The following is a 13,177-nucleotide window of genomic DNA, read 5'->3' as shown; positions in this document are numbered from 1 at the left end:
TGAAGGAATATTCTTCCTTTTTTATTTCCCACTGCTCCCAGTAAAGAAATTCCGATGTATCATTATTTCATCCCAAATAATAATGTCTTGCATTTATATAGCACTTTTCAGCTGACTGAGTGCTTTCACAGATACTCTTTTAAAGTACACATGAGTGAAGGGGGGCAGTGGGAAGATCGAAGCCCCCTGGACATGACTCCAGGCAGGGAAGTGAATTATATACTGCCACTAAAGGTGTTTTTCTGTGCTATGCCCTTTCCTGCCAGGCAGCAAGGTGGGCTGACTGGGGATTATGTCTCCCTGCCAGGCTACACAGAAACTAAGCAAAGGGTAAGACAAGATCACCCACCTCTGACTCCCCTCCCACCCTCAGCTGCCTTTCTTCCCCCAACTGATTCCCTTCCCCTCTGCTTTGGACACTCTTACAATTCCCAAGTTCCACTGTTGTGTTCCAAAATTCTGACCTTTATTTCTTACCTTTATTACTGTAGATTCCACCAGGATACCCTTGGCTTCCTTGATCCTCTTTCCTTTGCTTCCTTTATACCTTCCACTGTCTACCCCAACCCTCTCCGTCTTATTTCACTTTTTTCCTTCAATTAAAAAGTTTAAATGTACTCATCAAAAAAAAAAAATTACTAAACCCAAAACAGTGATTTGTACTCCATTAGTGGTGTTTGCATATTCCTTAAGTCATTATCTTAAGACCTCCTAGCTCAGTGCCTGGCAGCCTTTCAGTAAATGTTGTTCCCTTCCTGTTACTTCTTCCCCTTCACTCTATGAGGATACCAAAATCGTGACTTACCCATAGTTGAGTGACCTCTATTTGCCAAAACACGTAACTGAAAGTAAAAGTAACAAGATGTCCTCAGTACAGTCTCACAGTGATATGGTTAGCACAGGAAGGAACACTTTTTTTAAAATGTTCTCCCATATAAAAATGTTTACTTTGATTCTAGATAAATGGCTAGGTATGGAAAAAAAAGAAAGATGAGCAAGGGGGGGGTTTCCAGCTTTGAGAAGAGAGAACTCAAGAAAGAATTTGAAAGCTTTCTTCAGATACTGAGAGGATTGTTATAGAGAAGGTTTATTCAGATTACTTTTTATGTCTCCTAAGAAGTTATGGGAAGGCAAGTTTCAGTATGATAAATCAAATGAACTTTAGTGAGAACATCCTGAAATAGAGTGCACTGCTTCCTGAGTTCCGCATCGCTGGAAATACTAGGATACTAACTAGTCATTTAACAAAAATGAGTAAGAGGAATTCAAGCATAGATTTGCAGGCCAAACCAGTTGACCTCTAAGGCTTCATCTAATGTTAAAAGGCTAGTTTGGGCATAACATTTAACTCCTATTTATGAAACCTGGGCTCCATTATTAGACATTATCAGATACGTTCATTTCAATTGTTCACCATCATCTTTTGCCCCTTTTGTGAGTGGAGAAGAGTAATTGAAATTTTTCTTGTAACTTAGCAACATAATGTCATAGATAATGATGGAATCAGTGATATCTGTCCTGTTTCCTAAACTTTAGAAAGTCCATATCAGTACTTTTTAAATTCCAATTTTATGTTTTTTCTTTTAATTTTGTTTGATAGTGAGCTACCTTCAAAGTATAACTTTGAGTGTTAAATAAAAATATTCTAACTATAATTGACTTAATTGATCATAATGATACTTTTTGGTATACCTAATTATTTGCTAAAGGGCTTATATTTATATCCTAAGGGTTGTAATCCTTTTGGAAGGTATCAGTTTTAGACTTAAGCCTTCGCATTTTAATCCCCATCATTTTGTAACTTATATTTTAACGGAAATATTCTAGCTGATCTTGCAAACAGTTGGCCTTTAATACATACCTTATTTCTCTGATTCTAAGATGCTAGTGATTGCAACCTGCATCACAAATTTAATAAGTTTATAAAGAAGTGAAAAAGAAACTACGTTTTACTTCTATCATTCATTTGTTTAGATTCACATTTAGAGTTTCAGTCTCAGTTTCCTTTTGACCAGTATGTACAGCTTCACTGTGGCACACTGCTTTTCATTATCAATAATAGTGTTTTTGACCTCTTTGAAATCTTTTAAGATTGTATAATTTTGAGGCATATTGAAGAATACAGAGGTTTGTGTCCTTGTTCTTTCTAGTAAAACTCAGGCTACTTTAAATGGCTTCTCTGGAATTAGGTATAACTTTGGACAGAGGCATTCAGTGCTGAGTGAGTGATTCAGCCCTTCACAGGGTATGAGTCTGTCACATCAAATTCCCCTGGCTGAAAAATGCTGTAGTTTGTGACCACTGTCAGTTTTCTTTGCTTTTAATTGAATTGGCAGATATGACAGCCTAGTCACTTTTACCTGATAGCATAATCTTTTTGGTAGCATTTAAGTAACAAATCAGTGATCTAAATTTTAAGTTGAAAAGCCTTCCTTGTTTGGTGTTACCTATACCAAGTGATAAATAAAATGGCAGGTCAATTTGTATATACTCAGGTAAGGATAGCTATATCAAAACTTACTCCTATGCCTAGTGGCTACTAAGTTTCTTTTGACATAATTGTAAGAAGTGTCAGTTTCAAAACTGTTGAAATTTATAAAACCTGTATCTTAGAATCCAGGAAATAATGGTATTTGCTGATTAGCTAATCTCTAGGAAAGCCAGTATGGTTTTGGCAATAACTTTCACATTTACATATTCAGTAGTATATGGTGTTTTTCTACAAAAGACATAAAAAGTGTTTTTCCGCCCCATAAGGGTCTTCATTTTACAGAAAGATTTGAAGAAGCAGGAAGGCTTTAAAAACAAACAAACAAACAAAAATGACAAAATGAGCCTTTAAAATAAATGCTGTGTTTAAATAAAATTTGATATTCTTACAAATTTTATGAACTCTCATAGTTCGAACATGCTATTTGTAAAAAAGCAATTCTTATAAAGATGAACATCAGACTTTTCACATAGGTACTATGAAAATCTGGATTGTCCTGTACCAGTTTTAGAAATAATACATTTGAAAGTGTTTTGAAAAACATAAAGCATAAGTGTAAAGTGGCTGTCATACGTAATTAATAAAAATAGAATTATCTTACAAAACTTTTAACTAGGAAATACAAGCAGATCATGAATATTTTCTTTAGTATTTAGACCACTGTCAGTATCTTGATCATATCATTGGTGTCTTAATCACCTAATTAAAGACAACTATATTTTTATGCCATTTTACTTCTCAGCCAGTTCAGTCTTATTCAAGTTAAACTTTTGCCATCAGGTTATTTTGTCAACATGCCTAGCAGCCTGTGCTACTTAATCTATCCTCTGAAGTTGCTAATTCCTTGTTGTCTGTTTTTTGCTGATGTACCCCTGTACATTTGCTGTCACTTCACATCCACTCCTGTTTGCAGTTCTTGACCTTAGGAATAATTGCATGCAGAATAAGAAGTGGAAGACTGAATTACAAATGCATGGAGATGAACTCTAAATGAGCAGTGTGAGGAGAAAAACAATAGAATGTATAACAGTGAAGCCTAATTGACTTGGAAATTTTTTATAGCTAATAATTTTGTCTGCCATTTATTTCTAAATTTAATTAATGTAACTTCTTTTTAACTCTAGTCATCTCAACTTAATAATCCCCAATTTGTATGGGTGGTACCAGCTTTGCGTCAGCTCCATGAAATCACCCGCTCATTCATAAAACAAACCTATCAAAAGCAAGACAAGGTAAGAATATAGCTATATTTGATTATTCTACAATTACTTATAAAACCTTTTATAAAAACAAAACATAAATAAAATTGCTGAGTCTTGTAGTCACTCTGTTACATTTTTATAGTTATTAATGTAATTCATTTGTGTTATATAATCTTGAGTTTAAAAATCCTTTTGCTTTCATTTCTCTGGAGATTTTCTTTTGATATAGCTAGCTTATTTCTTTTTTATTTCCTTAATTTATTGAAATAAGTAAACCAATTTTAAAAGTTAGAATGGAATTTTAGAAATTTGTTTGAAACGACTCGAAAGAGTTCTTTTTTAAAAAATATCTTTTAGAACCAAAATTTAGCAGAGGTTAATTCCCTAGTAAAAGTACATAACCAGATTGATTTTATTTAATTCTATGTAGAAAATATGAATGAAGAAACTGTTATGTTTACTATCACTCACCTAGGACTACATGTTAACATAGAAGTATTAAACTGACAAAAAAAGTGTAAATTCTCATACCATTTTTTTTGTTGTTGTTTTTACCAAGAGCATTATTCAAGACTTGAAGAAAAATTTTGAAATAGTAAAATTGGTAACAGGAAGTTTGATAGCTTGTCATCGACTTGCAGCAGCTGTGGCGGGACCTGGAGGCTTAACTGGTTCAACACTCGTGGATGGTCGATACACTTACCGGGAGGTATGGGCACTATGCTTTTGTAGCATGATTTACAACATTCATTTGGACTTCCTGCACTTGAACTCTAAAAATAATATTTGTTGGATGTAACTCGAAAGAGGTAGCATGAGTTATGTTTGGGGAGATGGAAAAATTTTATGTCTTGACTATAATTATTTCAAAACAAAAGTTTAGAAAATTGGTATTTGTGGGTAAATCAGTAAACCACCTAAGAACTGCATATTATGAAGTAATAAAAATAAACATCTTTTTTTTATCTTTGATATGAAATACTAATTGTCAATTCTGTGGATAATGGCTTTTGTTTTCAATTGATTGGTACTGTTATTTTTAAAAAATAGAAAGTAACCTTAATTCACTAGTTGTGAGTTTTTGGTGTTTTATTTTGAAATTGCTGAAATTATATTTTATTGGCATCTAAAGTCAACTGAATTTGTAAGAGGCTTGAAGTAACTTCTACTAAGTTGTACTGTCAACTTATGAACAGATTTTTCACATTTACTTTACCCTAAATTCTATGAAAAAGCATTAGATAAAACTATTTTTTTATTTTAAAGTATTTTTTAATTTTTCTTTTAGGTAGAAATGTGCAGAGTTAAATAATTGTCATTTCTTTTTGCAGTATTTAGAGGCCCATCTAAAATTTCTGGCATTTTTCTTGCAAGAAGCTACTCTGTATCTGGGTTGGAATCGTGCCAAAGAAATCTGGGAGTGTCTTGTGACTGGCCAGGATGTTTGTGAATTAGATAGAGAGGTAAGAAGTTGGTATAGTGGATAAAGTAAGGCAGAAGTGGGACTTAATATTTCACTTTTTGTGTGTGTCCCACATCTTTAGTTCTAAGCACTTTTCAATTTACTAAGCATACATTTGTACTAGAAGGCCAGGAACTATAAGTGGTGGGCAAATATTTTATATAATGTGATATAAATAAATGTGTGAGTACTTTTGATACCATTGTATATAAAACAAAATTAAACTATTTAAGTACAGCTAAGGAATTCTCAGTATATCTTTTAGTTCTCTTTGCCATCACGTGAAACTAGTTTTAAGTTACCAAGAGAAAACTGAGTTCCTACAATGATGTTGTACCCCAGAAACACCAAGAGATTTTTAGAACTATAATTAAACAGCTGAAAATAGATTAAACCAGTAGCACAACACCTGTTTTGATGTTTTCTAACAGTAAATCGCTGTTTCCTCCACTCATTTTACAGAATAATATTAAGTACTTCATAGGTTTGGTGAAAGGACTAAATATGTAACAGTGCCTGGCACACAGTAAGGCTTATTAATAAATGTCGGTGGAAAAACCCAAGTATAAAATTCAAAGCAAAGTATGAGTATATATTTTCATTATCAGTGGGAAAGATTGCTAGTAACTTACTGCTTTATTTAGTTCAGAGTTCTAACAGTTTCAGTTTTGAGTGGTATTTTGGCAATATATAATAAATTTTTGGAGAATTAAAAATAATTTATCTTAACTGTCCCAATTCGGAATATATGAATACATATATTTATTCATATATATATGAAATGGATTTTAGTTATAGAGTAATAATTGGTCTTGATCCACAGATGTGTTTTGAATGGTTTACAAAAGGGCAGCATGATCTCGAGAGTGATGTGCAGCAGCAGCTCTTCAAGGAGAAAATTCTAAAATTGGAGTCATATGAAATCACTATGAATGGTAGGAAAGAAATATAAAATCATTTTTTTAGTCTTTGAAAAATTTTATTCTTTCCTTTTCTTCTAAGCCAGGGGTGTCCAAACTTTTTTCAACGTTTTTCACCAAGGGCCATATGCGGGAAAATACACAAACAGCCGGGCCACTCACTCGAGGTGAAGTACGTATTGCCTTACCTGGTTTATTTAAGTAAACTAAATATATTTTTGGAATTTGCTGCGGGCCAATAAAAAATGGATTGTGGGCCGCAGTTGGCCCGCGGGCTGCAGTTTGGACACCCCTGTCTAAGCCAACTTCTCAGAAGCAACCAGTTGGGAATATCTTTCAGGTCTTTTCCTTATGCATATAAAGATTTTTATATATACGGATAAATTCCTTTCTATATAAATGGTATCTTATAATTAACTTTTTATGCCTGATAACTCAAGTTGCCAAACTGTCTTTTCTTGAAATTACTTAGTACAAAAGGGATTCATTTTAAGATAAATATGTGTCAAAGTATAGAAATCTTCCTTTTAGGTGTTTCTTTTAATTGAAATATTTTTTTCTTGAGCTATAATTCACAAACCATTAAATTAACTTTTTAAAAGTGTATAATTTAGGATATTCACGAAGTTGTGCAACTTTCACCACTTTCACCCAGAACATTTCATCATCCCAGAAAGAAATCCTGTACTTATTAGCAGTCACTCCCTATTCTCCCTGCCCTCAGTCTCTAATCTATTTTTTGTCTTTATGGATTACCCTAATCTAGGCATTTCATATAAATGCAGTTATCAATATGTTGCCTTTTGTATCTGGCTTTTTTCATTATGCTAAGGCATGATGTTTTCAGGGTTCACTCAGGTTGTAGTAGTATCAGTACTTCATTTCATTTAGGCCGAATAATATTCCATTGTAAGGATATACCACCTTTAGTTTATCCATTCATCAGTTGATGGACATTTGGGTTGTCACCACTTTTGGGCTATTATTAATCATGGTGCTATAAACATTGTTGTACAAGTTTTTGTGTGCACATAGGTTTTCATTTCTCTTGGGCATATACTTAGGAGTAGAATTGCTGTATCATATAATTAACATTTGAGAAACTGCCAAATAGTGCAGTATAGCCGCACTATTTTATAATCCCACCAGCAATATGAGGGTTCTAGTTTCTCCACATCCTCACTAGTACTTTTTATTGTCTGTCTTTTTTATTTTAGCCATCCTCGTAGGTGTGAAGTAGTATCATGTGGTATTGATTTGCATTTCCCTGAAGACTAATGATACTGAGGATCTGTTTATGTGCTTATCGGCCATTTGTATATATTCTTTAGGAAAATACCTGTTCAAATTTTTTGCCCATTTTTAGCTAGGTTATATGTCTTTTTACTGTTGAGTTGTGAGAGTGTTTTTGTGTATTTTGCTTACTAGCTCTTTATCCGATACATACATGATTTGCAAGTATTTTTCTCATTCTATGGATTGTCTTCTCACTTGCATGATAGTCCTTTGAAGCACAAAAGTTTTTAATTTTGATGAAATCCAATTTATCCATTTTTTTCTTTTGCTGCTTGTGCTTTTGGCACCATATCTAAGAAACCATTACCTAATCCAAGTTCTTAAAGATTTGCATCCATGTTTTATACTAACCATTTTATAGTTTTAGCTCTTGATATGCTTTGAGTCTTTTCATTGATTATCTGTGTTACTTAGAGTATATGAATTTATCTGACATTCTGTAATTGCAGGTTTTAACTTATTTAAGACTTTTTTTGAAAATGTGAATCTCTGTGATCATCGATTAAAAAGACAAGGAGCTCAGTTGGTAAGTACATTGTTCTCAAATCTAGATAATTTGGATAACCTAGTAAAACTTGATATACAGCAAAAACGTGTTATAACTGAGATAAAACAGGAATTTTTTTTTTTTTTGAATAATGGATATCCCCTTGCCTGCTGTTTTCTGCATTGATGACAGCTTCTCTTAGAGTGTACTGGAGGCTCCCTTTCCAGCACAACTGACTTCTCAAATTCCTCTGTGCTTCTTGTTGATATGGGGCAGCCAGTGGCCTCCTGTGCCTAAGTGAATGCAGACTAAGATAGTTCCATCTAAGCTACCAACTCCTTTGATCCATCAATCCATACATTCCTATAAAAACGAACAAAATCTTCCATTCTGGGATTTCAGGGTTAGGGATTTGGGGAGAAAAATTTAGGAACAGACAATGATGCAGGAAAATGAGGATCTATAGAAGGTATACAGATGATGTTTATATTTACATGTACACCTTTAAAAAGAAAGGCAAAACACAGCTCTTTTTTCGAAGACTGTTTCATTCAAGACCTGGCTTCCTGGGTGGTAAAAATTTTTACAAGGTTTTTTAAGCCCTTGGTAAGACTGAGTTGAGCCCCAAGGATTAGTAACTACCTCTTGCTTGACTCCATCTCCTTTTGAAGAAAGCTCCTGAAGATGATAGCCATCTCACTCCTGTGCTATTTCTGCATCAATAGCTCATCTGGGTAGACGTCTAGTTTAGTTATAAGATATGGAGAAAAATTTCCATATCTATGCAGATTCCCTTGGACGTTGCCCACTGTTTCTGTGGTTGGTTGTTTTCTGTTTTAAAGTTCCATATTGCTTCAGTAGTGTTCTCATATAACTTGGTTTTTGTAGCCTTAATTCGTATTGAACTGAAGAGGTATAGACTTACAGTGTAATGGAAAATAATTGCAATTTTGTGACCTTGATGTGCTATATAATTTTTTTTTCTTTTGAGCAGTATGTAGAAAAGCTGGAATTGATAGGAATGGATTTCATTTGGAAAATAGCCATGGAATCACCTGATGAAGAAATTGCAAATGAAGCTATTCAGTTAATCATAAACTATAGTTACATTAATCTAAATCCTAGGTTAAAAAAGGTGGGTATCCAAGGGAAGAAGACACTCATATACACAAAATGGCAGAAAATTATATATTTTTTATTTGTAAGTTGGCATTCCTGAAGATTGGCTTCTTTATTTTGACATTTTGTCCTTAATGATTACAGCTAAATACCAGACTAATTTTACTTTCCATATATACCTCTTATTTTTAGGATTCTGTATCATTACATAAGAAATTCATTGCTGATTGCTACACAAGATTAGAAGTGAGTAGCAGATTTTATTTAACCTGTTTTTGAAATAAATGCTTTGGTTTTTTCCTTTTATAATTTTATATTTTGAGGTCATGTGTAATGTTGATATTTGTAGCTGGATCCTAGTGAAGAATTTGTGAAGCGTATCATATTGTACCAATTTGTGAACAGACATTTGCCTTGATTCCCCCAATAAAGAAGTACACTTTGTAGGAAATGGTTCCTTCTCCTCCACCACAGCTCTTGCCTGTTTTACCGATCCCCCCTTGGGAGGTATGGGAACTATCTTCAGAAAAAAGGTCTACTTTACATTCCATATTTCCAGTAAATTCTTTTTCTCCTTTTTATATTTTGGTCCAGGAATTTTATGCAGGCATTCGCTTTTCCCATCCTTCCCCATGTTTCCATACAGGTTATATTATAAATGCTATTAAAGGCCACAGCAGGACACTCAGTAGTAAGTGGTATTGCTTTTCTTTGTCCATTAGACGCCTGCTGTGTAACACTATCTCACATATATTTCCAATGCCTTATTTCCAGCCTAATGTTTAAAGTATTAAGCATTCATTTACGTTCTTAATTTGTGCTTACTTGTTTTACATCTAACAAAAATTATTCCAAAAACACAAAGTGCTACTGCCCCCAAATGTCAGTATATTAAACATTTTGGTGATGAATATGTGCTAGAATCTGTACAGGATTTCCTAAGTCATGACTTCCATCCAAATCAGTCATCATAAAAAAACATTTAAAGTATTTAAGTACCCCTAAATCAAGTACCATCTATGAACATATGTAGAACACTAGTTCTCAACTGGAACTTATTTTTCCTCCCACGATTATTTGGCAGTGTCTTGGAGACCTTTTAGGTTGTCACAAGTAGAGGGCTCCTACTGTGGGCAGGTTGTTAAGTAGAGTGTAGGTTGTAAGTAGAGGTCACATGCTGTTAAACATCCTACAATGCCTAGAACAGTCCTCCACAACAAAAAAGTTTCCAACCCCAAATGTCAGTAGAGCTGAGGTTGAGAAGCCCTGATATAGAATGATTATTTCTTACTTTATAGGCAGCCAGTTCAGCACTTGGTGGCCCCACCCTAACACATGCTGTGACCAGAGCAACAAAAATGCTTACAGCAACTGCCATGCCAACTGTAGCAACATCAGTTCAGTCTCCATATAGGTAAGTGATTGCAGAAGTTACAACACATCCACAATACATGAATATGTATCAGTTTAAAAAAATAACAGGCACCATTTTCCCTAGATCTCTCTTGTTTATTTCCTCATTTTATTTCATAACTTTTGCAAACAGTCGTATCCTGGGAAGTTACATGTTCCCTATTATACATCCCTAAATTTGCATCTCTTAAGGATTTGTAGGTCATCTTCATAACCACCCAAGTATTGCTCTGCTCGGACCCCTCTATCTAATAGACAAGTTTTGTTGTTTTTTTTGATTCATTTTATTTTTAATCTGTTTAATGAGTAACTTTTTCTATTATGATGGGATAAAGATACATTCATTGTATAAAGAGTAATTTTTTTCTTTCAAGTTTGAAATATTTACTTGGACATCTTACAACTTTTCTCCTTGAATAGTCAAATCCACGGCATTAACAGCATAAGCAAAATGAAGTGAAAGATGATAAGTAATTATAATAGTCAGTTAAAATATTATTTACTTAAAATTATTTTTCAAAATATTGTTTAATGAGAACTTTATCCCCAAATATTTGTGATAAATCTTTGAACTGATATTCTCTTAATTAACATTGCTGTGTTTAGTGTTTTTGAATATTTTCAGTGAAATCTGAGTTCAGTACTTGATATAGTTCTTTGATATAGTAAAGAGAATAGATCATTAGTGAGAAACTTCAGATTGAAATAACTAAAACACTTTTGTGAGGTTTTATATACCTTTCATTACTGGTAAGCAGCCCCAAATCAGTGACGCCCAGGAAACCTTGACAGGTACACAAGAGAAGGGCTCACTGTCTGCTCGTCACTCTGCTGCCCTCTAGTGATAGGCACTCATACAGTCTTTTTCAACAGGAATAACTAGGTGTGTATGTATTTTTATTCACAGTTGGAGATATTCCTTTTCTTTTTAAAGTCTCCCTGTAGAAAAAGGAATCAATATCCTTGCTTGCATTGTCCTTTTCTATCTTCATTTTTTAAATTTTTTTTTCCATTAGAGTTGACATACAATATTCTATCTGTCTCAGGTGTGCAACAATAGTGCTTAGACACTTACATATTTATCTTCTTTTTTAAAAATGAGTTCAGTACTGTGTAGTGATACTTTATTAACATGAAAAAAGCCAATAAAACTCAACCCTCTAGACCTCTTTTTAAAATGGAAGAAAGTGATTATAGATTGAACTAATGGTAAGAACACTAACATGACTTTTACATTCCCACATTCTCAGAAGTATATCTCAGATAGACTTTCATGAAGAATGTGTATTAAGAATTCCTTATTACATGTTTATAAGATGTAGTCCATCTCTATAACCTAGGTCCTTAATGATTCATTTGTCTGACAAACCAGAATAGAAATGTATTTGTGAACTATTGAATTGGGATTTCCAAACTACTATGTCTTTAAATAAGTGTGCTTTTTGTGTTCTTTTTACTAAGTGCTTTTTATATGAATCATTTCCTATTTGACTACAGAGCAAAACTACAAAATAGTTTTTAAATATTCTCATTATAAATTCTAATCAATTAATGAGTTAATGAGGATGTATAATGTCAAAGTTGCATTTGAACCAGGACATTGTTTTTATCTTATTTTACTACTTTTGAAAGAACTTTTCAGTGACCATAATTGTTCCAACATATGAGGGAGGAGTTATTCTCTCATCTGAATAGTGTTTTGCAATACTGTCTGGGGTTTAATTTATTTTTGAGGAATAATTAAAACAGTGCACTCAAGAAATCACTTACTATAGCGCTTAGATATTTTCTAAAGATTTTCCATCTGAATATCAAATTCTGATTCCTGCTCATAGATTGAAAAAATTTAGAACTCTGTTAAATGTATTTAACAAAACCGTTAAAATGTGTTTAACCAACTCTTTTTTAAGTGACATTTCCAATACTGCTAATCAGCTTACCAGACCAATGTTTAGAAAATGGTAGTACCTTTTTCAGTTTTAGAAATACACTTATTTGAAATACCTAGACTTTTTGGAATACCAAATGTTTAAAGGCATTTGGATTTTCATCTCTCATGTTAACACATGCAGTGTTCTCTTTAATAAAGCCTAGAGCTGTGACTGTGTGCTGCGAATGTTGGAGTCCTATTACAGTCCTCCCGTGGTGTTCGAGGGGGATTGGTTCCACGCGCACACACACACACACTCTACCCCTCTCCACCCCACTCTATCCCGCCGTGGGTACCAACATCCAGAGATGCTTAAGTCCCTTATATAAAATGGCATAGTATTTGCATATAGGCTATAGTAGGGTATGCCTACCCACCACTTCATTCGTGTGGATTCGATATAATACTTGGCGCATGGCAAATTCAAATTTTGCTTTTTGGATATTCCTGGGATTTTTGTTTTTTGTGGTTTTTTCCCGAATATTTTTGATCCACAGTTGGTTGAATCCATGCATGCAAAACCCACAGATGTAGAGGGCTGACTATATTTCAAATGATAAGTAAGATTTTATAAGAGTAACCAAAAGAGACCTCAGGTCTCATTTTTAGTCTATCAGAGCTCCACACTCCCTTGTTGTGTATTTCCTGCCCCAGAAATGGTTGTCTCCTAATGTGTGTTGATTTTTTAAGTGCTTTGAAAACCCTTAGGGTAACAAATTCTTATATTTTAAGTTTACTAGACAGAATGTTCATTTAAACCAGATCAACAATTGTTTGTCTTTCCCTTTGTCCTCATTCTTAACCTAATTGAAACAAATAGCAACTCTTATTTGTGGAATATTTCCTGGTTTGCATTT

At 33.7% G+C, this 13,177-nt stretch overlaps 1 protein-coding gene across 1 annotated transcript in view; it reads left to right on the top strand.

Moving 5' to 3' along the window:
* Positions 1–13,177, top strand: part of USP24 (ubiquitin specific peptidase 24) — a 131,065-nt gene that overhangs the window by 52,602 nt on the left and 65,286 nt on the right. Inside the window, 8 exon segments of the mRNA XM_033113600.1 lie at positions 3,616–3,723; positions 4,253–4,402; positions 5,025–5,156; positions 5,979–6,090; positions 7,821–7,897; positions 8,853–8,993; positions 9,170–9,223; positions 10,276–10,391. Of these exon segments, the coding sequence (XP_032969491.1) occupies positions 3,616–3,723; positions 4,253–4,402; positions 5,025–5,156; positions 5,979–6,090; positions 7,821–7,897; positions 8,853–8,993; positions 9,170–9,223; positions 10,276–10,391 (890 nt within the window).

This window comes from Rhinolophus ferrumequinum, chromosome 9 (genome assembly GCF_004115265.2).
Source record: "Rhinolophus ferrumequinum isolate MPI-CBG mRhiFer1 chromosome 9, mRhiFer1_v1.p, whole genome shotgun sequence".
In the NCBI taxonomy this organism is placed as follows: domain Eukaryota; kingdom Metazoa; phylum Chordata; class Mammalia; order Chiroptera; family Rhinolophidae; genus Rhinolophus; species Rhinolophus ferrumequinum.
This window is presented reverse-complemented; position numbering and strand designations above follow the sequence as displayed.